The sequence below is a fragment of the Mustela nivalis genome, assembly GCF_964662115.1.
Source record: "Mustela nivalis genome assembly, chromosome: 3".
In the NCBI taxonomy this organism is placed as follows: domain Eukaryota; kingdom Metazoa; phylum Chordata; class Mammalia; order Carnivora; family Mustelidae; genus Mustela; species Mustela nivalis.
Genome location: NC_139022.1, coordinates 102,475,013 through 102,502,029, shown reverse-complemented (window position 1 = coordinate 102,502,029; position 27,017 = coordinate 102,475,013). Strand labels below are relative to the sequence as shown.

Here is a 27,017-nt window from a genome sequence, read left to right as displayed (position 1 = left end):
GTGATTGTGTTTAAAAGGTCTCAACAATTACTGGGGCATGCCTTCTAACACTGATTTTGCATTTCTCTTAGCAGATTGCTTTATTATTTAATTGTCCCTGGTTAATGCTGTAGATACTTCTGAGAAAGGAACTTTTTTTTTTTACTTTAAAAAATTAAGACTGACTTTCAGATACTGCAGTGTTATTATAATAGGTTATTTAATGAAGGAAAATTCCACCATGCAGTTAGTGAAAAGGTTATTCAGTTATTTGTATTCACTCAAAAGTCTAGAAGGCTATTTGAAAGATTGGATTGGTGGTTTTTATTTTCTTCTCTATATTTTTGCCTATTGAGTGATTCAAGAAAATGTTTTATGGTCTTGATGTAACATGAATTATATTAATTCAGAGAAAGAGATCGCAGATAAAAGATACATTTTTAAAAAACATTTTATTAACATAAAATGTATTATTAGCCCCAGGGGTACAGGTCTGTGAATTGTTAGTCTTACATACTTCATAGTACTCACCATAGCAAATATCTTCTCCAGTGTCTATAACCCAACCACCCTCTCCCTATCCCCACCCCCAACCCTCAGTTTGTTTTGTGAGATTAAGAGTCTCTTATGGTTTCTCTCCCTCCCGATCCCATCTTGTTTTATTTTTTTCCTTCCCTACCTGCTAAACCCCCCACTCTGCCTCTCAAATTCCTCATATCAGGAGATCATATGATAATTTTTTTTAAAAGATTTTATTTATTTATTTGTCAGAGAGAGAGCATGCAGGCAGACTGGCAGGCAGAGGCAGAGAGAGAAGCAGGTTCCCTGCTGAGAAAGGAACCCAATGCGGGATTCGATCCCAGGACTCTGGGATCATGACCTGAGCTGAAGGCAGCCGTCTAACCGACTGAACCACCCAGGCATCCCGATCATACGGTAATTGAAAAGACATAATTTTAAGATGGAAGAGCTCACCTGGTTCCAGGTAGGAAGCTTTTGAGAAGATGAATAGCTTGGTCTTGAAGGATGAGCAAGATAGTGAGGGAGAGAAGGATTTGGGGGTAGGGTGAACTCTTATGACTTGTTTCCAACAGGAAACATGTGTCAGGGCCAGGGCCTAGAGCACATCACCCTCTCTGGTCTGGAGGCCTTGTCCCCCTATGTCCATCTCCCAGGAATGCTTTCTCCCTCCTAGCCCCCTTCTTAGTTTAGGTAGTCTGTCCTAAGGGGAGTTTCAGTAACCTCCCCCCTCCAATTGGGTCAGTTTCCCCTGAGCACAGTGAGATTCCTCTTTTACGACACATTTTATAATCAGGTTTTATTTTTTTTAACTTGTAGTTCAGTTTTTATATCAAAATTATACATGCATATAGGTTAGAGTCAAATAAACCTTACAGGCTTATTACTAAAAACAGTAGTCTGTTTACTTGCCTGCTTCTTAGCTCTTTTAGCGGTTTCTTTTGCTTTTTTGTTGTTACCCTTGTAGCTAAAGAACATTTTATAGTGTGCTATGTCTTGATTTTTCAGTTTTTGTCGTTGGAAAAAAATTGACTTTACCACTATGGAGTGTACGGATTTGTCTTTTACCTCCCTACCTAGCTGCATATACTCTTAGTCTGTCTCTTCACTTTTCTGATATAATTGTATCCGTTATGTGGTTAGATCAATAGTCAGGATTTATAGTAATTGAAAGTAATAAATACTGTTCACAGCTGAGATATTTGGTGTCCTGTGGTTTCTTGTCCTTGCCTTAATTGTACTTTGTTTTCCCTGAAGTTAATAATTATTTTGAGGGTAGGGAATTAGGTAAAATAGGTGATGGGGATTAAAGCGTGCACTGTGACAAGTATGAGGTCATATATGGAAGTGTTGAGTCACCCTATTGTACACCTGAAACTAATATTACACTGTATGTTAACTGTACTGGAATTAAAATAAATTTTAAAGAGTAATTATTTTTTGTTTACTTAATTTCTGTGTACATATCATATATTGCTAGTAACACCAATTCATCCTCAGGCTCTTAAAACTAGTACTACCTCATAGTTTTTTTTTTTTTAATATATTCAGATATATCAGGTATTTTATTGATATCATCGAGGGTGGGAAGGGGTCTTTCCTGCCTTTTGACCCATTTTAGAAGATTGCTCCCAAGGTCTGCTGTTCAGCTATCATCCCGGGAGGTTCCTTTCCCAGGGTTTTTAATTGAAGCCCCTTTCTTTGATTCAGTTTTCTCCTTGGTTTATTGCCTCAAATTCCTAGAACATAGCCTTCAGTATCCTTCTGAGGAAGAATGCATGGGAAGTTAAACCCCCTGCCTCTGTTTTTTGAGACTTTGTACATTGAAGACTTTTTTAAAAAAATTTTTATTTTTTTATTAACATATAATGTATTATTAGCCCCAGGGGTTCAGGTCTGTGAATCACCAGGTTTACACACTTCACAGCAGTTACCATAGTGAAGACTCTTATGTTACCTTCTCACTTAGACTTTTGGTCCAGAAACATTTTCCTTTAGAATTTTGAAGGCATTTACTCCGTTGCCTTCTGAGTTACACTGTTGTGCTCTTAGAATATGAAGCCAGTTTTGATGTCTGATTCTTCAGATGGGGTCTGCTTTTTGTAGCTCTCTGTCTCATACTCTTGGAAGTTTTTAGGAGCTTCTTTTTGTCCCTGCTACTATTCTACATTTCACTGTGTTGTATCTTGAGATTACTTTCATCCATTGTGCCAGGCATTCAGAGAGTCCTTTTGGTCTGGACGCCCATATCCGTCAGTTCTAGTAAATTTAAAAAGGTTTTGTTTCCAGGTGCCTGGGCGGCACAGTGGGTTAAGTCTCTGCCTTTGGCTCAGGTCACGATCCTGGGGTCCTGGGATCAAACCCCGCATCAGGCATCTGCTTTCTCCCCTTCTCCTGCCTGCCTGTCTGCCTACTTGTGATCTCTGTCTGTCAAATAAATAAATAAAATCTTTAAAAAAAAAAAAGTTTTTATTTTCATACTATGGAAATAGTATGAAATGGATAATGAATGGATAAAGAAGGTGTGGTATACACACACAGTGCAGTATTACTCAAACATCAAAAAGAGTGAAATCTTGCCATTTGCGAAGACATCAATGGAACTAGAGTGTATTATGCTAAGCGAAATAAGTCAATCAGAGAAAGACAGATACTGTATGATTTCACTCATATGTGGAGTTTAAGAAATTAAAGAGATGAACATATGTGGGGAGGAGAGAGAAATTTTAAGTGGTTCCTTTTTTTTTTTTTTTTGAAACGATAAGAGACTTTTAATGATAATAAGAGAACAAACTGAGGGGTGACGGAGGTAAGTGAGGGGAGGGATGGACATTAGGAGGGCACTTATGAGAACTACGGTTGTTATATGTAAGTGATGAATCACTCATTTCTACTCCTGAAACCAACATTGCACTATATATTAACTAACTGGAGCTTAAATAAAAATTTGGAAAGAAAAAAATTAAAAGTTTTTGTTTGATTTTTCTCTGCTTTTTTTTTTTTTTTTCCCTCTTTGGATCTAGTACCTACTTGTACTGATTCTTTAAAATGTTTTTTAGCCTCATATTTTTCATCTCTTTTTTTTTCTACTTTCTATGAGATTTCTCAATTTTAAATTTTTTTTAAAAAAACATTTATTTATTTACATAATCTCTGCCTAACGGGGGCTCAAATTTATGACCCCGAGATTAAGAGTTCTGTGCTCTTCCCACTGAGCCAGCCAGGCACTCTGAGATTTCTCAGTATTAGATTCGAGCTCTTTGATAAAAGTTTAATCTGTTAGTTTTAATGTTCAAAAACTCTAATCTTCCCTTCTCTTTTTTTCTTTATAACACACCATCCTTGTTTCATGGTTCTGATGTTTTTCTCTCTTCTCTGAAATTATTGAAAACTTTTTCCTTTCTTCTAAGTTTTCATTCTCCTGTACTTGTTTCCTCCACATTGCATCTATTCTCTTTGTTTTGGTCTTTTGCGACTGTTAGAAGCTTTCATTAGGTGTGTGGTGGTCTTCACCTGCTTGGTTCAGAGTGCATAATCAGTAAAGCAGTTCAGAAGCTCAGTATACTTGATGGAGTTTCTTGTTGAACCTGACTAGGCTGTTGCTTTGAGTGACAGTGTCTTTAGGTCTCTTCTCTTGGGTTGCTCCATTTCCCCCACAGAATAGGCCTGGCTGCTGGTAAGAAGGGAGCTGAATGGGAGGAAGAAGGCTGGGAGATCTCAAAATGGAGTACATAAACCTCTCTCTCTCTCTTTTTTTAAAAGATTTGATTTATTTATTGGACCGAGAGAGCCAGAGAGTACAAACCAGGGGGTAAATGGCAGAGGGAGAAGCAGCCCCTCCTCCACTGTTGGAGGGAGCCTGATGTGGGTTAAATGCGGGGCTGGATCATGATCTGAGCTGAAGGCAGATAATTAACCAACTGAGCCACCCAGGCAGGTCAGTCATGTACAATCTTTCAGTCTTTTTTTTTTTTTTTAAGATTTTATTTATTTGACAGACAGAGATCACAAGTAGGCAGAGAGGCAGGCAGCAGGGGGTTAGGGGGGTGGTAAGAGCAGACTGCCTGCTGAGCAGAGAGCTGATGTGGGGCTCATTCCAGGACCCTGGGATCATGACCTGAGCCGAAGGCAGAGGCTTTAACCCACTGAGCCACCCAGGTGCCCCGATAAACCTCTCTCAATCACTTGTTTCTGATATGCTACCCTTTCTCCTAAACTCCGTGTCTCCAGCCCAAAACTCTGTTTTACACTCTCCAGATAAGAAATCTCTAGTCTTCTGATGGGGATCTTAGGAGCTGTGTGTTTCTGGCTACATCAGCAACCTTTCTGCTTTTAAATCTCATTGTCATTCTTACTTCACCAGTACCTGCTGCTACCACTTGAGCCTTTTGAAGATATAGGGCAAAACAGGTTGCTTTTCTGCTTTCTGGTTCAGGCTTCAGTTTTCTTGGGTCAGCTGTGGTAGTTGACACCTGTCATCCTGCTCCAGGCTTTCAGGATTTTACTGCTGCTTCCTGTCCTGGTGCTTGGCTCTGTAGTTTTTTTGCCTTAAAATTAAAAACCTGGGTGCTCGGTCAGTTAAGCATCTACCTTCTGCTCAGGTCATGATCCCAGAGTCCCCGGATCTGGTCACATATCGGGGGGGTGCGGGGGGGGGGGGTCCCTGCTCAGTGGGGAGTCTGTTTCTCCCTCTATCCCCTCCCCTGCTCTGGGGCTTGGTCTCTCTCTCATTCACTTGCTCTCAAATAAATAAATAAAATCTGAAAAACAAAAAACCCCGTACTGACATTTATGGTTTAAGATGGCTTTGGAAGGGATAAGAAGTAATTGTGTGTGTTTAATCTTTAAGTGAAGAATTAAAATTGCATTTAATTCTTTTGGTTGCCTTTTCTTTGGTAAACTACAGACTTAGGTTAAACACACCAGTCACCTTTACTGTTGAGTCCTTTATCCGATACCAGGCATGGCCTTACTTGTTCCATTGAGTGATGTTAATTTAATCTAGCAGTTAAACACTTGTATAATGGAACATTCTGTGATGGTGGGATGGAGGGAAAGATATGAGATGCTTAATGTATCTCTCTTTCTTAGCTCACATTGTTCTTGAGGGAGAAGGGGACTTCATGATCAAATCTAAGTTAAGGCAGATTCACTTGAATACCTTTTCCCGCCCATAATCTCTGCCATAGTTTGCTCTACTCCAGGCCTAATAATAATATAGTAATAAGCAGGCATAGCTTTTGGAACTTCTCAGCCTGAGGGAGCTGTGGTTGCTCATGAGGCTAGCAGAGCCAAGCAGGCTGTAGTCTGTGCTCGTTCCTGGCTTCTAGGCACATCTTTCACTTTTGGTATCTGGACATTGACTTTACTGGGTTTTTAATGTAGACTGTGCCATTTCTTGGATGTACTATTTGGTTGTTATTATTTATTTATTTTTAGCTTTTTTTTTCCTTTAAGATTTTATTTCTCGGGGCGCCTGGGTGGCTCAGTGGGTAAAGCCGCTGCCTTTGGCTCAGGTCATGATCTCAGGGTCCTGGGATCGAGTCCCACATCGGGCTCTCTGCTCAGCAGGGAGCCTGCTTCCTCCTCTCTCTCTGCCTGCCTCTCTGCCTACTTGTGATCTCTCTCTGTCAAATAAATAAAATCTTTAAAAAAGAAAAAAAAAAGATTTTATTTCTCCATTTGAGAGAGAAAGAGAGCATGGCAGGGTGGGGGCATTACAGAGGGAGAGGGAGAAGCAGATTCTCCACTGAACAGGGAGTCCAACCCAGGGCTTGATTCCAGGACCCCAGGACAATGGGACCACGACCCAAGCCAAAGGGAGACACGCAACCAACTAAACCACCCAGGTACCCCCATTTGGTTGTTTTTAGAAGAAAAGAAAACATTCAAGGAATTACGGTGTGATTAAAATACTAATTTTCCGAGGCGCCTGGGTGGCTCAGTGGATTAAAGCCTCTGCCTTTGGCTCAGGTCATGATCTCAGTGACCTGGAATGGAGCCCCACATCGGGCTCTCTGCTCAGCAGGGAGCCTGCTTCCTCCTCTCTGCCTGCCTCTCTGCCTACTTGTATCTCTGTCAAATAAATAAATAAAATCTTTAAAAAAGACACTAATTTTCCTTCATATGTACCAGCTTTATTGAACACCTATTTATACCTAGTGTACTATGCTAAGTGTTATTGGTTGAATACTAAATGTTAAATGTTTGTTGTTTCTCAGGAGATAACAGTTGAAGATTTCTGTTTCTCATTTGTGCTTTTTTTTTTTTAAGATTTTATTTATTTATTTGTCGGAGAGAGAGAGAGCACAGGCAGACAGAATGGCAGGCAGAGTGTCAGGCAGAGTCAGAGGGAGAAGCAGGCTCCCTGCCGAGCAAGGAGCCCAATGTGGGACTAGATCCCAGTACACTGGGATCTTGACCTGAGCTGAAGGCAGCTGCTTAACCAACTGAGCCACCCAGGTGTCCCTCCTTTGTGCTTCTTAAGCTTTTGTTGCCATTTATTTGAAAATTGGTAATGATAGAATCATAATGTTCTTTTAATTTTTGTTATGAAATACATGATATATACACAAGGAATACATGTAATACATAAGTTTATAAAGCCTGCTCATAAATCAAGTAACTATGAGTTTATAATCAGGTCACAGCAGTCTTCTGAAAGTTGGTTTTTATGGGGGGGGGGGTGGTTTCTCACCCCTCCTTGCTTTCAGACCAGTCAGTAAGAAAGAGTAAGCTTTGTTTCTGTTGCTTTGTAAAGCCTAGTTTCTCATCCGTTTTCTTCATGTTGATGTATTCTTGGTGTTAAGTAGTCCTAGGGATGCCACCTGCTGCTAATGCTCACTCATGGACCCTCATCACTGTCCCACAGAGTCGGCACTCATCTGCATGGGGCTACATGCCTTGCCTGTACAGGGATTTGATGATTTGTAAAGTTAGGTGAATACTCGAGGTAAGTGTGAACTGGTAGGTTAAGACGGCATTAAGATAAGCCACCCGTTTCTTCAGGTAGATTTCTGTTAAAGCTACACCTCCGTGCCTGCTTGAGTCAGCACATGCTAATAAGGTAACCTGCTGGGCCACTCACTGTTGTGTGTTGAGGTGAAGACAGTGATGCAGCATGCAAACGTCCCTGTGTGTCACCAATACTCTTCCAGTCTCCTTTTCTCCTCTTCCTGAATTGTTAGTGAAGTGTAATTTATGTACAGAACCAACAAAAATCATAGATGCGCAGCTTAGTGAATATTCAAAAGTTGGACATGTACTTCTGACTAGTACCCAGGTCAAGAAACAAAATGACCAGCACTCAGAAAAGCCTCCTTCACCTGCCCTTCCAGTTACGCCTTCCCCAGGGTAACCACTGACTGGCATATGAGGTTCATCTAGCTTTGATCTTTGTATAAATATAATCATACAGTGAATGCTCTTGTTTCTGGCTTCTTCTGCTCAGCATTTTTTTGGTGAGATTCACCCATGCATTGTATGTTGTTGTAGTTTATTTATTCACATTGCTGTGTAGTAATCTATCATATGGAGATACCACAAAATTAGTTATTCATTCTGCTGTTGTTGATGGGCATTTAGGTAGTTTCCAGTTTAATTAATAGTGTTGCTTTAAACATCCTGGTGTGTCTTTTGGTGAACATATGTGTTTCTGTTGGATATGTAACTAGAATGGAATTGTGGGGCCATAGAGTATTTATAAATTCATCTTTAATAAATGCTGAGCAGTTTTCTAAAGTGATTGTACATGGGCACCTGGGTGGCTCATTTGTTAAGTGTCTGCCTTCGGCCCAGGTCATGGTCCCAGGGTCCTAGGGTTGAGCCCCACATTGGGCTCCCTGCTTGGCAGAAGGTTTCCTTCTCCCTCTCCCACTCCCCCTGCTTGTGCTCCTTCTCTTGCTATATCCCTCTGTCAACTAAATGAATAAAATCTTTAAAAAAATAAAGTTGTTGCAGAAATTTACAATTCCAGTTTGAGAGTTCTTGTCATTATATACCTTCATCAGCATTTGGTATTTTCTGCTTTTAAAATATCATCTGTGGTTTTAGTTTGCATCTCTGTGCTGACTAATGAAATGGAACCCTTTTAAATAAGTTTATTGGCCATCTGGTAACTTATGAAATGTCTATTCAGGTCTTCTGCCTATGTTTTAGTCAGGTGGTTTCCTTTTTCTTTTTTTTTCCCTTCTTCCTTACTGTTTTTTTTTTTTTTTTTTAAAGAAGTTCTTTATATATGCTGGTTATGAGTCTTTAGTCTGAAAATATATCTTTTCTCCACTCTGGGGAAAGTTCATTCTCTTAATGGTGTCGGAGTTCTTAATATGAGAAGCACATGTTGGTGGACATCTTCATGTCCTTAGACATAAAACAGCTAACCATAAAGAAAGAAACTGATAGTCTACTTTTTTTTTAAGATTTTATTTATTTGTCAGAGAGAGCAGAAGTACAGAGAGCTGCAGGCAGAACAGGAGAGCAGGCAGAGGGGAGAAGCAGGCTCCCCGCTGAGCAAGAAGTCCCATATGGGGGGGTAGCTAGGTGGCTCAGTGGGTTGAGGCCTCTGCCTTAGGCTCGGGTCGTGATCCCAGCATCCTGGGATAAGCTCCGGGTCGTGATCCCAGCATCCTGGGATAAGCTCCGCATCTGGCTCTCTGCTCAGCAGGGAGCCTGCTTCCCCCTCTCTCTGCCTGCCTCTCTGCCTACTTATGATCTCTCTCGGTCAGATGAAAAAAAAAAATAAATAAATAAATCTTTAAAAAAAGAAGTCCAATGTGGGACTGGATCCCAGAATCCTGGTGACCTGAGCCAAAGGCAGCGCTTAACCGACTGAGCCACCCAGGCATCCCTGATAGTCTCCTTTTGAAGAACAGCAGTAAGATGGATATCTCCTACTTCTGTAGGAAATTGCTGATAAAAATATGCTGTCCCCTGTGATGACCCAAGCACGAAGATAATCATAGGGTAGAGAATATTGACATACACAAAACAAGTATAGCTTGGAAGAAACCAGGTATTGTACCTAAGAAACGACTTCTGTTGTTATTTTAGTATAATGAGATAGAAGAATAGTGCTTCTGTCAACAAATTTAATGAAACAGTTATTTTGTCCTTGTTGACAGATCTTGATCTTAATAATTTTACATAAAGCAACATTTAATAAATATCAGATTAACTTTTTAATATCCAAAATCATTAGCCTAAATAGTATTATTATGGCTTCTGCTAACAACCAGTCTTCTAGTTGATGGAAAAAATGGAAATGTTCTTTCAAGAGCATTAAAGGAAAAATAATCAAAAATTGACATCATGCTGGCATGCGTTAGTGCCTGATAAAATTTTTTTGAATGAAATACTCAAATTTCTGACTATCTCTGAGAAAAGTTGTGGGCTATGGCAGAAGAAAAAGCAATGGAGAGAATGGAAAGCTTGAATCACAATATATTTACATTTGATTATACTCCTCTAGGTCACATATCTAATTAATAGTGTTTACATTTTATTTATTTATTTAAGTTTAGGGGCACCTGGGTGGCTCAGTCAGTTCGGCACCTGTCTTCGGCTCAGGTCATGATCCTAGGGTCCTGGGATCAAGTCCCACATCGGGCTCCTTGCTTGGCAGGGAGCCTGCTTCTCCTTCTGCCTGTTGTTCCCCCTGCTTGTACTCTCTCCCTCTCTCTCTGATAATAAATAAAATCTCTAAAAAAAAAAAAAAAAGTTTAAGTAATCTCTATACCCATTGTGTGGCTCAAACTCACAACCCTGACTGAGATCAAGAGTCTCATACTCCTATGAACTGAGCCAGCCAGGTGTCCCAGTTGTGTTTACAGTTTAAGTACTCCGTGTGGTTTAGCTGTTTTCAGAAAAGTTGTACAAATCAAACTATTCTAAATATATTACTAGATAGACATGTAGGTTTTTGTTTTTTGGGGTTGTTTTTGTTTTTGAGAGAAAGAGGAAGAGTGTGAAAGCATGAGCAGTGAGAGAGAGAATCTCAAGCAGACTCCACACTGAGCGTGAAGCCCAATGTGGGGCTTGATCCCATGATACTGAGGTCACCACCTGAGCTGGAACCAAGAGTTGGTCACTTAACCAACTGAGCCACCCAGGCACCCTGATAGGCATGTAGTTTTACTTTTTTTATTTTTATTTTTTTAAAGATTTTGTTTATTTACCTGACAAACAGAGATCACAAGTAGGCAGAGAGGCAGGCAGAGAGAGAGAGAAGGGTTGAAGCAGGCTCCCCGCCGAGCAGAGAGCCCAACGCGGGGCTCGATCCCAGCACCCTGGGACCATGACCTGAGCCGAAGGCAGTGGCCCAACCAACTGAGCCACCCAGGCACCCGGCATGTAGTCTTAATAATAACTTGGGATTGGACTGATTTAAAAGGGTTGAGTTCTTTTGTAATTTTAATATTACCTTATATAATTGTTCTACAAGTTAGGATTTGGGGAGACATATGTATGTGTGTTATACATATCCTTAATGTGTGTATCTTAATAGATACATTTTTATATATACACATGTATATGTATTAAGTATATGTGTATGTGTAAAATCTTAGTAGAGGCTAGAACTGTTCTTTATGCCAAGTCTGGAAATTGGACTTGTTCTTGAAGTCTAAAAGAATCGTAGCCCATGTTCTGTTGGGACACCTTCTTTTTTTTTAAATTCCCCAGAAAGCATTGCTTAATATAGCATTTTAAGTGGTGAATAATTAGGAGGTTGTTTTGCTTCCATGTTGGTATTTTATAGCATTAACGTATCTTAGATGAATACAACATACAGGGTTTTGTTTTGTTTTTTAAAAAAAAAAACACCACAAGCAATATTTACCACTCTTGTATTTAAATTATGGACTAGATTTTATAAATATAAATTATTTAAAAGTGAGTCTGTCTAGCTACTATTTTTATGTTTATTCTCTGAACAAAAGATAAATGGTTTCTACCATCCTGTTAAAAGGTGGCAGAACAAGCCAAGTGCTTACTGTCCATTTCAACTTGTCTTTGCTAGGACTTTAAATTACTTCTCCAAGTAGGCCCTAGAGCTCTGAAGTCTGAGTTTTCTTAAGGAATCACAAAGTGGAGAAGAGGTAGGACTCACTCAGAATGTTACTGAGGACATGGATTGGTTAGTAAATAGTTGCTGCTTCTCAAAAGGTACGTTCAGAGGCAGAAAGACCTATCTGAAAACGTTGCATGATTACCCCTCTTATTTCCCCAATCTTTATAAAATTATGAAACCTAGGGAGGGTGGGGGGGCTTATCATTAACTTTGAAGGCTCTCGGTTATAGATTTTGATGAAGTTAAGTACTAGAAAACACTAGGCATCATTTACTTGACGCTGTCTTGGTGAAGCTGTCAGTGGTGGAAATACTTGAACATAGTGCATGGATCCCTGGGGAATTGGCAGGTTGATGACAGTTTTCTGGTCCCACCCAAAAATCTCACAGTGCTGCTCTCATAGCCATGGTTGGGTCATTTAGTTTATCTGTGGTGGAGTGATTTCTCTGAGCACCTTGGCTTAGGAAAATTGAAGTTGGAGATGAGTGGCTACTATCTTGCCTTCCTCTTCTCTCTCTGGATGGTATTCCTTGTTACTTGGATCTCAGGTGAAGAAGTAAGAAAACACATCAGGTTGATAATCATAGTTTATAGCATTTGCTCTCATTTCTAAGGATTAAAATAAATACTGCAAGTATTTTTCTCCTTCCAAACCAAATTTTATTCATCAATTGTGTTTATGTGTTTAACTGTGGTAACCACAAAAATCTTGAAAAAGCTTTATAAACTGATGGCCTTTTCTAAGGGGATTTGCTGTGGTATTAGAGTTTTCTTTTCATCTGTTAAGAAAAGGCATTGACTTTTTAAGGCATTATTCTGATTTCTTTTGTTTTGGTGAATTTTGACTTTTAATCGTGTTTTCATTTTGGTATTAAGAGGATTTGAATTTAATTTTTTCTTCTGACATGAGACATATTGTTGGGGAAAGCCTAATTCTGGTGGTTTATTTTAAAAATTATCTTTAGGGAAGCTTTTGAAGTAGAAAAATTTAAATTAATATGCTATGCTCAGCTTTTAAAATAGGTCGTTAGCCAAACTGTTTTGATTTCTGGATCCTAATATTCTTCTCATCAGTAGGGGAGAATATGAAGGATTTTTTTTTTTTTTTTTTTTTTTACTGGAATTAGTTTGCAATTCAGTGTGTTATTTTTCCTTATTTTTGTCCATTTGCAAGTAGTGTTCCATGTTAAGCCCTAAGGATACTGGTGGGATGAAGACCATTCTCTCACATTAAGGGGCATAGACATTGATTTAGCAAGAGAATGATTATTTGGAGCAGTAAATTTTCGGGGTTCCCACCCCCCATAAAAATGCTTTAAAGGTAACGTCTTGCACAGTGTGCAACGTCACAATAGGAACATGAGCAAGTGTGCACAGAGACATGGCTAAAGAGCTCACACAGCTTCTGTGCTTTACTGGCTAGCAGCTCTAGGCCACCTCTTTCTCTGCCTCCTGCTCAGACTCACTCTCCTCCTTGGCTGTGGTGTCCTGGTCCTGCTGGTAGTCCGACAACAGGTCATTTTTGTTGCTCTCAGCCTTGGTAAAGTCCATCTCGTCCATGCCCTTGCCCGTGTACCAGTGCAGAGAGGGCTTGCACCAGAGCTTGGCTGTGAACTGCTCTGAGATATGCTTGAACAGCTCCTGAGTGGCCGTGCTATTGCTGATGAAGGTGGCAGACATTCTCGTGGGGTGGGATGTCCCAGCTGATTCTTCTGTGGTTGGGGATCCACTCCACCAAGTTGCTGCTTTTCTTGTTTGGGATGTTAAAAATTATCTGTTCATCTACCTTCATGGAGCCCTCGGACCCTGGGGCCACAGTCAGGGAGTGGCTGTGGCAGGGGTCACAGGCTGCCATCTTGTTCTTGGCATCAGATATCTGCTGGGTGAGGTCTGGCACCGTCAGGGCCTAGTACTGTGGCTGCCTCCACTGGTCATGGGGGTGAAGCTGGGCATGAAGAAGTGCAGGTGAGGAAAGAGAACCATGTTGACAGCTAGCGTGAACAGGTCAGCATTGAGCTGGCCAGGAAAGCCCAGGTAGGTGGTGACCCCATTCATGATGGCTGACACCAGGCAGTTGAGGTCCCGATTGGTGGGTGTGGTCGATTTTAGGGTTCTGAAGCAGATGTTATAGGGGTCTCATTATCAATGCAGTAGGTTTCATCTGTGTTTTTTTTTTTACGAGCTGTTGGACTGGGAGGGTGACCTTGTAGGGTTCTACCACTGAATGTGTTCATGATCCTGTCTCAGTGCTCCTCCGAGATCTTGCGGATGGGGAGGGTACCCATCCCAGACCCAGGCCCTCAACCCAGGGATGGGTTCGCTGGAAGCCTTGTACTCAGTCACAGCTTTCAGCTTCCTTCTTCATTATATCCAGCACCCAGGCAACCAGCCCTGTACCTTCTGTGTAGTGTGCCTTGGCCCAGGTGTTCCCAGCATCACTTTGACGTAAGACAAAGTTGTCTGGACTGAAGATTTGCCCAGAGGGTCCCAGTGCACAGTCTGTGGTGCCCAGCTACAGGCCCACGAGCACAGCGTGTGAAGTGTACTTGCCACCATTGGCCTGGTGGTAGTACAGATTTATCCACTCCAGCTGCAGGTCGATGTCGTGGTGGTAAGTGCCTGCAATGTCACTGCCCTGCTAGTCTGATGACCTCCCAGAACTTGGTGATGATCTGGTTGTTGCATTGGCGGGCCTGGTGGTGGTGGCGTCCTGCCACTGCCAAGGGTGGAAGGATACACTGACACAAGAGCCCAGGAGTGGGTATGCAGAGTGCTCTTCCATTTGTTTGTTTAAGTTTTTTGGTGTGTTGTTTGTTTTTTGAAGTAGGCTCCACGCCCACCATGGAGCCCAACACAGGGCCTGAACTGGAGATCCTGAGATCAAGACCGGAGATGAGATCAAGAGTCCCACACCTGGGGCGCCTGGGTGGCTCAGTGGGTTAAAGCCTCTGCCTTTGGCTTGGGTCATGATCCCAGGGTCTTGGGATCGAGCCCCACGTCGGGCTCTCTGCTCGGCGGAGAGCCTGCTTTCCACCCACCCTCTGCCCCGCCTCTGCCTGCCTCTCTGCCTGCTTGTGATCTCTATCTGTCAAATAAATTAAAAAAAAAAAAAAAAAAAAAAAAAGGAGTCCCACACCTGACTAAGCACTACCCAGGTGCCTCTCTTCAGTTTCATTTTAACTAAAATTCACATAATCTAGGTTTATGTTTTCAAAATTAGAAAATGCTTTTTTTGAGATATAATTCACATACCATGAAATTCACCCTTTTAAAAAAGTGCTAATTTAGTAATTAGCAATTTAGTAATTTTTACTGTAGTAATTTTTACTGTATTCATGAGGTTTGGAACCATTACTACTGTATTAACGGTGGAACATTTTTATTACCCCAAAAGAAACCCGGATCCTTTAGCAGTCAGTTACTCTCTCCTCCTCCCTTCCCCAGCACCTGGCGACTACCAGTCTTTCTGTATCTCTTGGATTTGCTGTTTCTGGTTATTTTATATAAATGAAATCATAAAATATATGGTCTTTTGTGACTGGGTTCTTTCACTTAGCATATTGCTTTCAAGCTTCATCTACAATGGAGTATGTATTGGTACTTCATTCCCCCACCCCTTTTTTTTATAGAATGGATTATTCTTAGCCATCCTTTTGTATGGTTATACCATATTTTGTTTATCCATTCATCAGTTGATGAACATTTTGACTATTATAAGTAATGTTGCCATGAACATTTGCATGCAAGTTTTTCCATGAAACTATGTTTTCACTTCTCTCGAATATATACTTAGGAGTGGAATTGCTGGATCTTTTTATAACTCTCTGTTTAACTTGTTTTTGAGAAACTGCCAAACTTTTCCGCAGTCGCAATCTTATATTCCTGTTGGCAGTGTGTGAGAGTTCCAATTTTCTCTGCATACTCAAAAACATACTCCTTTTTAATTTTCTTATGGCCATATTAGAGGGTTTGAAGTGATATCTCTTGGTTTGATTTTGCCTTTCTGCTGTGACTGCTGATGTTGAACATCTTGTGTATGCTGCCCATTTGTATATCTTCTTTAGAGAAATGTCTATTAAAATTCTTCACCCATTTTTATTTTTAAGATTTTTAAAATTTATTTGAGGAGCAAGCAAGAGAGAGAGCACAGAGTGAGAGGGAAAAACAGACTCCCCACTGAGCAGGGAGCCTGCCACAGCCTCGATCCCAGGACCCTGAGATCATGACCTGAGTGGAAGGCAGACCCTTAACTGACTGAGCCACCCAGGTGCCCCTCTTGCCCATTTTTAAAAAAAATTTATTTTTAAAAAGATTATTTATTTATTTGTCAGAGAGAGAGAGAGAGAGAGAACAAGAAAGAGAGAGAGAGCAAGCACATGCACAAGCAGGCAGAGTGGCAGGCCGAGGCAGAGAGAGAAGCAGGAGCCTGATGTAGGACTCAATCCCAGGACCCTGGGATCATGACCTGAGCCGAAGGCAGCGGCTTAACTGACTGAGCCACCCAGGCATCCCTGCCCTTTTTAAATTAGATTTTTTTTTTTAATTGGTGAGTTTCTCTCTGTCAGAATTATTTACCTTATTTTAAATGTCATCCTCTAATTAAAAGCAATATAATAGAGAATTGTCCTTGAATGTAAAGAATTTGGTGATGTTAGAATAACACAATTTATATTCAGTATACAATTAAAAATCTTCAGGTTATATACAATAGAAAATATACAGTTCTCAGGGCATCTAGGTGGTTGAGTTGTTTAAGTGTCTGCCTTTGGCTCAGGTCTTGATCCTAGGGTCTTGGAATTGAGCCCTGCGTCAGGCTCTGTGCTCAGTGGGGAGCCTGCTTCTCCCTCTTCCTCTCCCTCTCCCTCTGCCTGCTGTTCCCTCTGCTTGTGCCCCCCCCCTCTCTGTCAAATAAATAAAGTCTTAAAAAAAAAAAAAGCCCCATAAAATAAAGGTTACTATTTTAAAAAAAAGAAAAGAAAATACACAGTCCTCACAGACTGGTTATTTCTGAATGAGAGTAAAATGCACACTTGGTTGTTAACCTAAGGAAATGTGTGTGTTTACTTTCTGATAATTATACTGTCTCATTTGGTGGGATTTAAAGAGTATGCAGAAGTAGTGGGTTGGTAATGAGAGGTTTAAAAATTGCATTATAAGGTAAAAGATTTAGGATTTAACTCTAAAATTATAACTGGTAAATAACATTTAAAGCAAGAGTTCAGGCATCTATCCAGGATTTTTTTGAGACTTACTGTTAATAACTAAAGAAGGGATTTAAAATTTACATGATCTCCAGCTGTTTAAATGGGACCCAACCAAGAAAAAAAATGAATGGTGTGAATACTTGTAACTTTATGGATTTATTGGATAGTTCAGCATTATTTTCCACATGCTTGTTGTGTTTGTGTGAATTATGAGGTATGTTTTGGTACCTCTTGTCATGTATAACGCTTTATGGATTTTTTGGTTGTTCTCCCACTCTTAGTAAATAGAATCCAAGAATGACTTTTAAGAGCCTTAGGTCCTGCCATCCAACAGTTGTAAATGTTAGCCCTTAATTTAGGCCTAACCCTAGTCCTGGCTCTGTTCTTGATTAAAAACAGCTCATTTCCAAATGGAAGACCATCTTTAGAACTACTTAGGACAGAGGAGTGATGAGGCCTTCTTGCTGGGGTGGGAACTCAAAGTTAAGAATTTAAACCTGCAGGGTATAAGTGTCCTTAAACTTATTAAAATCTAGTTTGCTTTTATTAGAACTAGAACTATGTATGATTTCTGTATGGGAGATTCATTAAACTGTTGTTTAGGTAAAATGTCATGTATTTGATTCTAATAGCAACAGTGTTGATAGGACACAGAGGAATGTAGTAAGGAGTAACATCCTTTATTTTAGATGTGCTGTCTTTCACTGGCTAAATCTAGAGGACAAGACTTATTAACATCTGTTTGTAGGTAAATAATAATAAAAAAAAAATTGGAAGTGATCAAGGCCAAGAGGTACCATAGCAGATTGTGATATGCAAAGTGGAAAAGTGGGAGGGTTTTAGGGTTCTTCTAGAGAGCCGTGACGGGGTCTACTTCGAGTGTAGAGTGGAACATCAGTAATCAGGAAAGTAGGGGTGAAAGCACGGTGGGGGTGTGGTGAAGAGAAAGGTCAGACAGATTTTCAGATGATTGGGTTATTCCTATTTCAGGGATGGAGACCTGGGTAATTTTAGGTGATTTTATACTAAACTCAGTACTTTATATGGCATGCATGGGTAATTGTGTAATTAATTACTATTTTGAAAAAAAATCCCATTTAAATCTTACTTAGAGATAAGTGAAGTTGATCAGAATGGTTAAGAGAAGTTAAATGGCAGAAAAGAAATCAGTCCCCAGTGGGTATTTATTATGTCGTAGATAAAATCAAAGGATTCTCCCCACCTACCACAGCTAAGACCACAGCAGGGAGAGAGCAGCAGTTCTCACCTCTTTCCATCCCTGCCTCTCACACTGTCCCCTACAGCCAGGATTCTGTAACAGGTTGGACTCATGCTCCCACCGACCTTCTTGACAGGAGAGGCTGGGCATCTTTCCAACACCAGCCCCAAAGTGACAATGGTCCTATTTCTCTGAGAGAGTCTCAGGAGAGAGCCTGAGCCTCAGAGATGTGGCAGGAGGACTGCACAGGAAAGATTCCCAGGGACAGAAAAGGGAACATTGAAATTACATTTTGAATTCAAGTAACCAACTTTATAACCTTAGAGATAGATATGTCCCACTGTAGTTCTGGTGTGCATTTCTGCCAGCCTCCTGCCCCCAGCCTTGTTAATGAGTACCTGATTTGTTTGGTGGGCAAAGACAAATTAATGGCCATAGATGGCCCCCAATGTAAAAAGATGTATGCTTAGGGGTGGTGGTCACTAGATACTTGCTGCAGGTAGTGCTTCTTTCTTTTTTCCCCCACCTGGTAGTATTTTATTTCAACACATTTCTTGGTGGAGCCTAAACTTATAACCAGCATGTAGAAAATAGGGAATTGTTGGGAAGCCTGTAAAGTGAGGTCCTGGGATCATCCCAGTATGTGGAACCTCCAGAATCATAGTGGGTGTTGTTGTTGCTGTTGTTGTTGTTGTTGTTTTTAAATCATCTTTGTTTTTGTTTTCAGTTAGAAATAGTACATGATTCTAAAGTGTTGAAGTTTAATGAAGGGAAAAAACTTGACCTGGAAATGTTTTTTCCCTCACCGAAGAAAAAATGGGGGTTTCTGAGACAGTTGGAATTTCTTGCTTTGTTATCTCTTACCTTGGCGTGGGATGATCAAATTGCACATCTCCAGGTTGCTAGGAGACAGGCAACCTATCTCGTAGATGCTGGCACATAAGACCTCTTTATTCTCTGGACTTCGGTATTTCTCAGAATTGTCACACTTCCTTTCTAAACCCTAAATTATGCAGAGGTAAAATGATTATTTGACCAAGCTCAGGAAATCTAAAATGGGTCAAAAATTCCAGGCTGGTTTAAAGAACATGACTGGCTGCAGTATATTGAGGTAGGATTCTTACAAAGTCCGTATTTGCCTTTGTTTTTGCTGCTAACTCTTCTGTGACATTCTCAGAGCACAAGAGTGGTTAGGTGGGAGTAGGCTGAGAACACCCTGTCTAGAGCTTCTTATAATGTTGAAAGAATTACAAGTGAACCATGGCTCCAGGAAGTCGATTTAAATTATTAACTGCTTTGGTGTCCCAGGAACATGTGGCTTTACTATAGCTATTTTGCACTATATGCCTCTTTAAGAGGAAATTTATCTTAGGTTACAATACAGTTCTTTTGGGAGTGCCCTAAGTTTAGCATTAGAGTTCTAGGGTTCGGAAAAATGTGCTCAGGTGGTAGATGTTGATGATAATTTGGCACAAGAATTCCTTTGAAATTCGGTATATTGCAGTGTTCATCAGAAAAGTTTTGTTGGTTTCTGATTTTGAATAGCATAGGGATAGAGACTGAGATGGTTAATTAAAAATTTAAGGAATTAGGGAGCTCTGCTTCATGTCACAGGAAGTCTAGCTCTCTGTCTTCCTGTCTCAGTTCAAGATAGAGTTGTCTGTAGCAGTAAGTTTAAGGGAGGTATGTATTTTACAAGCGGCTCTTGTGGCTCTGTGTATTATGATGGCATATGGCAGGACCCAGACCCCCAAGTTATTTATGTCGATAAATACTCTTATTACTTTACAGATGGACTCCCATTCTCAGCCAATTAACCTTTTTCTTTTTCTTTTTACAGATTTTATTAACTTGACAGAGATCACAAGTAGGCAGAGCAGCAGGCTGGGGTGGGGTGGGGTGGGTGGGAAGCGGCCTCCCCGCTGAGCAGAGAGCAAGGCAGGGCTCCATCCCAGGACCCCAGGACCACGACCTGAGCCGAAGGCAGGGGCCCAACCCCCTAAGCCACCCAGACACCCCCCAATTAACCTTTTTAAATGAGTTGTAGTTAATTGTCACACTAGAAAAGTTAAATCAGATGTTTTTGTTCTGTGAAGATGAGTTGGGTAGACTATACAGACTGGCAGTCGCAGAAAGACGCACTTTTCAGTGTGAGTTATTTAAAGTAACTGGGGCTGTAGATTTGACGGAGAAATGGCTGAGATAGGGAAGAGGGAGATTTGTTAACAGAGGTTATATATGTAGAATTATGTTGAATGTTATGTTTTTGTAAGTGTCTCAGTTATTTAAGATTCAATTTCTCTGCAAACTAAACATAGTGGCACACCTTGGTTTGTTATGATTTATCTTTAACAGATTATAATGGGATTATTTTTCCAACTTAAAAAGTTATACAAGTGCTACATGTTCACTAAAAAAAAATTCAAATACACATATAAACAAAATAAAATTCCCTGTGATTGTATCAGCTAGAGTAACTGTAGATGTCTCTCATTCTAGACCTTCACATATCGGTCTATCACAACCAGAATATATTATACATACTATTTGGTAAATTTTGCTTTTTTTGTGTAACAATACAGCATAAATATCTGTTCAAGTCATCTCATTTTCTTTATTTTCATTTTTATGGATGCTTAGAGATCCTTTGTGAGATGAACTATAATTTCTTTAATAAGTCCCCTGTGGGTAGAATTTAGGTTGTTTCTATTTTTTGCTGCAGTAACTTTTATATCTACTTTTTTTGCCTCTACCTTTTTTTTTTTTTTTAAGATTTATTTATTTATTTGACAGAGATTACAAGTAGGCAGAGAGGCAGGCAGAGAGAAGGAGGAAGCAGGCTCCCTGCTGAGCAGAGAGCCCGATGCGGAACTCGATCCCAGGACCCTGAGATCATGACCTGAGCCGAAGGCAGCGGCTTAACCCACTGAGCCACCCAGGCGCCCCTTTGCCTCTATTTCTTTAGGATAAATTCCTGAGAGCAGAATACTGTGTAAAGCAGTTACACATTTTAAGCCTTTTGAAACATGTTACCAAATAATTTTCCAGAAGGGCTCTTCTAGTTTTCAGGTGTTCTCTGTCTAATCTGCTTTATACTTGGATTAAAATGTGGAATGTTTATTTAGTTGCAGAATGAGGAAGAGCCTGGAGAGCCAGAACAGGCTGTAGGCGACGCCCCTCCACCTTACAGCAGCATCTCTGCAGAGAGTGCAGGTAGGTAACTGGGCAAGGGAACTCTTAGACTCTCGAAATGCACTTGGCTAGAGGCTCGGCCAGCATGTGTTTACTTGTGTCTTTGTCTTTGCTTTAGCTTTCCCTAGGAAGTCTTTGATGTTTTTTGTAGTTTATTGCCAAAAGTGAAAAAAAAAAAAAAAAAACATGTTACTATTCTGAAAAACACTTAAAACTCCATTTCATTGTGTGTGTGTGTGTGTTTTTTTTTAATGGAACTCAATTTCATTCCAACAGAATATAAAGGAAGAAATTCAACAACCAAGTGATCATCTGATTTTTATTCATTCTGTAGCTTCCTAATTGTTTTGTTCTTTGTGATTCTAGTGCCTACAACCTGGGACCTGGAACTTAGTACATTTGATTTCTTTTGTGCTAGTAAATTCTTAATAAAAAAAGGCTGGAAATCTCTCAGCTCTTTCATGGTGTTCCTCATAGTTTAAGCCCTCCTTTAACAGTCTTTCATCTTCACATCTTATGCCAGACTGTCTTTTACATTTTCACATGTTTATGTAGAAGGGATGGGGAAGAGAAAGAAAAAATATCAACAGTTGAGATCTTTGGGTAGTTTCAAGCTGCCTGATGAGCAGCACTGCTTTAGTTGCTGAAAATTGACTGGTTGTGATGGGCCTTCTTCCATTTTCTCTAAAGGAGAAGTGTGGCAGAGTGTCAAGTATATGGCTCATGGTGCTTCCACTGAACCCATCCTCCTCCCAGCGTAGATAAGCAAGTTGAAAACACCATTTATCCCAGACACAGGCTCAGAATCCTTTTCAATACAGCACTGGGGGTGGCTATTGTCAGTTGATGTGGGATTAAATTTGTTGGTCCCTGTTGGTCTCTGCCATTATAATGAAGAAGAACATGGGTCAGAAAGGTTTTTGCCTCCACTCTGACTTCAACCTTTGAACCCTCTCTCCTTGTATTAATTTTATTTAAAAGCATCTAAAACTAGTACTTTTTAAGGAAAGCTCTAAAATGGCCTTACCCACTCCTTGTTGTTAAATTAACATTGCTTATTTTTTATAGATAAATGCTGACCGTAGGTACCAGTTAGTCCATTTATGAGAAATGTGGTTAGAAACAAAAAGACACATGCATATTGGTAGGGGAAAAAAGCACAAATTATTTTGCATAACTATTTTAATTAGTGGTATATTAAGTTGAACAGTCTAAGAAGTATTGGGCTTTTTGATTGTTCTGAATGTATTACATAAACTTGAAAGATTGTCATTAGACTTTTGATTGAAACTTAAAAGTATATGAGTCTCTATATTGATGGATCCCATTTAAGAAATCTTTTGAAATAGGGAAATACACATATTGATTTTCTTCAACTTAAGATAGTGGTAGGTATCAGTTTTATTCATGTATTCAGAATTAATGGCAGTGGGCTAATTTATATTGTACATTTCAAGTTGTAATGACTTAGTTTGATTTGATGAAAAATAAAGAGACTTGATAGAAAATGATGCATTGGTTTGTACCATGTATATACACATGTGTATGCATGTATGTAAAATAGCAATTTGACTTGGAAAAAACCAAATTCTTTAATTTGGATTAGGTGGCCTCTTTAGTTTCAGTAACACATTTTCGTATATTTTCTAAAAGCTGTGGTATTTTATTTTTCACGTTTAGATTTCTATTCCATCTGGTTTTTTTTTTTTTTCTGTGTACTGTAAGGTAGTGGTCAAGATCAATTTGTTTTTCTGTATGGATAGCCAGTTCTTACATTACCATTTATTGAAAACACTGTTCTTTCTCCACTGCTTCACAGTGTCTTTATATTTTTTTGAGATTTTATTTATTTATTTGATAGACAGAGATCACAAGTAGGCAGAGAGGCAGGCAGAGAGAGAGGAGGAGGAGGAAACAGGCTCCCTGCCGAGTAGAGAGCTGGATGTGGGGCGTGAGGTCCTGGGATCATGACCCGAGCTGAAAGCAGAGGCTTTAACCCACTGAGCCACCCAGGCGCCCCCACAGTGTCACCTTTATTGTAAATCAGGTGGCCATATATGAGTGGATCTGTTTCTCGTTTCAGTATACTGTTCTTTGGTTTATTTATTTATCTTTATGCCCATCCCCTACCGCTTTAATTATATCTGGTAATATAGGTCATTCAGACCTTTTGTTCTTCAAGATTGCTTTGGGTTTTTTTGGCCTTTGCATTTCCATATACATTTTACAATTAGCTTGTCAGTTTCTGTAAAATGTAACAAAACAAACAAAAACTGGAATTGTAGTTGAAATTGTCCTGAATCTGGGGATCAGTTTGAAGAGAATTAACATCTTTATAATACTGCTTCCAGTTTGTAAACATGACATATCGCTCCATCTAATTAAGATCTTCTTTAATCCACTCAGTAGTTTTTTGTGGGTTTCAATATTGGGGACCTGCATATTTATTACTGGATGTATTCCTCATCCTGTTATAAAAAATGATCCATATATAATTTTATTTTCTACTTGTTGCTGGCAAAGAAAAGTACCCTTGATGGTTTATATCCATCCAGAGATTTTGAATGTAGAGTCTTTGCTAATAAATTTATATATTAATTCTGTCTGTAGATACTCTTGGATTTGATATATCTATAATCATGTCATCCATGATTAAGGACAGTTATTTTGTCCCTTCTAATACTTACATTTTGAATTTCCTTTTCTTGCCATATTACATCAACTAGTAGGACCTTTAAGGTAATGTTAAGACATTTTTGTCTAAATCTCTAAGTTTAGGGACATTTTTGTCTAAAATCTCTAATTTTAGGGGAAAAAAATTTACAATTATGATATTTACTTGGGTTTTTCATAGATACTTCTGATCAGATTAAAGATATTTTCTCTTACTCCTAATTTGCTAAGGGTTTTTATTATTGGCAACGTGTTAAATTTTATAAAATGCTTTTTTCTGCCCGTGAGAATACAATAGAATTTTCTTCACATTGTTAATGAGGTGAATTGTATTGATTCATGATTTCAGTAGTATATTACAGTAAAATTGGAAGTTTATTACAATTAACCAGAGGAAAAAAGAAAAATGTTAATCTTGATGAACAATAAGACTTTTTTCCCAAGATGTTTGTTTTTAAAAAAATTGTGCAGAAATTTAATACATTTTTAATAGCTCTTTTCTAATAAATATTGAGTTTCTTATAATAGGAGTTAATGAGAATGAAGATGCAGCATTAAAAAGAGAAAATAAAAAATTTAACTCAAATAAATAATGGCTTTGTAACTGAATTAGTTACCTTAGGCACATCATACAAACCAGTACACGGTAAAACGAATGTGTAAGAATCAAAATGCTAAAATATTGTGACTTTTTTTTAAAGGCATTGGTTTTTGATGTTTTTATTTTATCTTTTTTTTTAAAATTTTTTAAAGGTTTTATTTATTTGACAGAAAGAGACACAGCGAGAGAGGGAACATGAGGGGGAGTGGGAGAGGAAGAAGCAGGCTTGCCGCTGAGCAGGTAGCCCCATGCTGGCCTTGATCCCAGGACCCTGGGATCATGATCTGGGACGAAGGCAGACTCTTAAGGACTGAGCCATCCAGGCACCCACGCTGTGACTTTTTTATTAAGTTGGTTTACCTGTTTATAAATGGGAGGAAACCATGGTACAGCTTACAATAGAGAGGTGAGGTATTTTTGGCTTAAATGTTGTCTTTATGCCACTATTAATATTAAATGCTTTTTTGAACGTACCATGTAACATTTGAAAAAGTGTTTAAGGACATTTGGAAGGGAAGGCAGAATGATTTACATGAATAAATTTAAATAATTCAAAGATGGATGAATTTAAAAGTCATCCTCAATCTCATATTCATACATAAACATTTCAACTAAATTATTTCTTTTTTAAAAGATTTCATTTATTTATTTGACAGAGGTAGACATAGCGAGAGAGGGAACACAAGCAGGGGGAGTAGGAGAGGGAGAAGCAGGCTTCCCACAGAGCAGGGAGCACAGTGTGGGGCTCGATCCCAGGATTCTGGGATCACGACCCGAGCCGAAGGCAGACACCTGATGACTAAGCCACCCAGGCAACCCTCAAGTCAGTTATTCTATATGTACTCTTAGAGGAATGGCTGTTTTTTTGTTTGCCAGACTTAGTGGAAATCTTCTTTTTCCTCAGGTCAGTTAATGGTCAGATAATGGTGACTTCCTTTTTTATTCTGCAGCATATTTTGACTACAAAGATGAGTGTGGATTTCCAAAGCCGCCTTCCTATAATGTGGCGACGACGCTGCCCAGCTATGATGAAGCTGAGAGAACCAAGGCTGAAGCTACTATCCCCTTGGTTCCTGGAAGAGTAAGTCCAATTTACCATGTTAATTGCTGGCTGCTTTATGGAAATTAGGTTCTTTTCGTTACTTACTTTTGATGTATTCCTTATGATTGTACTGATTAGTAAAAGTACAGCTAATTTTTAAAAACAAGCACATTTTCTTTTGAGATAATAAATCTTACTCATATGGGAAATGATGCAGTAAAAGGTACAAATCAGCAGAAAATCACTAATCAGACCAGCTTATTTTCCCTGTCTCTCTACTCTTACCACCATTTTCTCAGCTTTCCTGCCATGACTGAAATGTCTCAGAGCAGGGGCTGATTTAGCAAATATACTGACTTTGCCTTAAATCTACATACTTCAGGGGCGCCTGGGTGGCTCAGTGGGTTAAGCCATTGCCCTTGGCTCAGGTCATGATCTCAAGGTCCTGGGATCGAGTCCCGCATCAGGCTCTCTGCTCGGCAGGGAGCCTGCTTCCCCCCCACTCTCTCTCTCTCTCTCTCTCTGCCTGCCTCTCTGCCTACTTGTGATCTCTGTCTGTCAAATAAATAAATAAAATCATTAAAAAAAATCTGCATACTTCATATTTTGGTGTTAGGTAGATAGCTAGTGGGCAGATCTATAGAAAGAATAAGTTCAACTTTATAGAATTAAACTTATAAAAGGGCCCTGACAATTGTCTCCATGAACCTCATGCCAACTGCATTCCAGATCACTCCATCTGTGGGGATATAGTGAATTCAGATCCCGTCTAGCCTGATGGTGATTTACGGTAGGAGACATCGGGTGTGATGAAAGCCAGGAGACTTTGCGACACACTTTGTTCTTGATGTCAGATCTGCAAGTGACTAGATGTGGTTTCATAAATATTCATCTAGGTTGAAGGTGATGTAGGTAGGATCTTAGTCCAGATATTGGGAAATGATGGAGTAGGATTCATTTCCTAAGAATAGGGGCAGTCAGGGTTCCAGACTCCAGTCCTGAAAGGAAACCAGAGAGAACGATAAGAATAAAAACAGAAGTTTGGCCTGGGCAGTGCAGTGGCAAAGGCCCCAGAAGTTCAGGACTTAGAGTAGTGGACTATTTACAGACCACACCTACTATGAGTGGTGGGGCTTCTGAAACCACTGCTTGACAGAAATAATAGTTTATAAGGCCAGTCTAGGCTGATTCCATCTGGTAGTATGGGCTCATTTCTTGCAGGTGCCAGAAGAAACTAGAAACCTTCAAGGAGCTTATGGTCTAAGGGCAGAACAGTCTTAGGGTAATAATCTTCTATTGGAAGCAAATGGCATGCTTGGTACTATGCTCAGTTTCCAGTATGTTATTTTAAGTCCTCATGATAACCTTGCAAGGTTGAGATTATATTATCCCCATTTTACAGATGCAAAAATTGAGGCCCAGAGAGATTAAGTAAGTAATTTTCCCAGAGTCCTTCAGCTAAGAAGTAGCATAGGTGAGAGTCACACCCAGATATTCTAGACTCTAAAATATTGTGTGTAATT

General features: G+C 39.7%; 1 protein-coding gene and 1 pseudogene across 2 annotated transcripts in view; one reads left to right on the top strand and one right to left on the bottom strand.

Moving 5' to 3' along the window:
• The window catches only part of NDFIP1 (Nedd4 family interacting protein 1), a 57,518-nt gene that overhangs the window by 13,854 nt on the left and 16,647 nt on the right, over nt 1–27,017 (top strand). Inside the window, exons 2-3 of the mRNA XM_082725307.1 lie at nt 21,112–21,199; nt 25,403–25,533. Of these exons, the coding sequence (XP_082581433.1) occupies nt 21,112–21,199; nt 25,403–25,533 (219 nt within the window). The remainder of the gene's footprint in view (nt 1–21,111; nt 21,200–25,402; nt 25,534–27,017) is intronic.
• On the bottom strand, nt 12,902–18,136 carry LOC309861927 (tubulin beta-4B chain pseudogene; annotated as a pseudogene). Its single transcript has 2 exons — nt 18,035–18,136; nt 12,902–14,075 (listed from the first exon to the last, which is right to left on the bottom strand). The product of its transcript is annotated as a tubulin beta-4B chain pseudogene (transcript).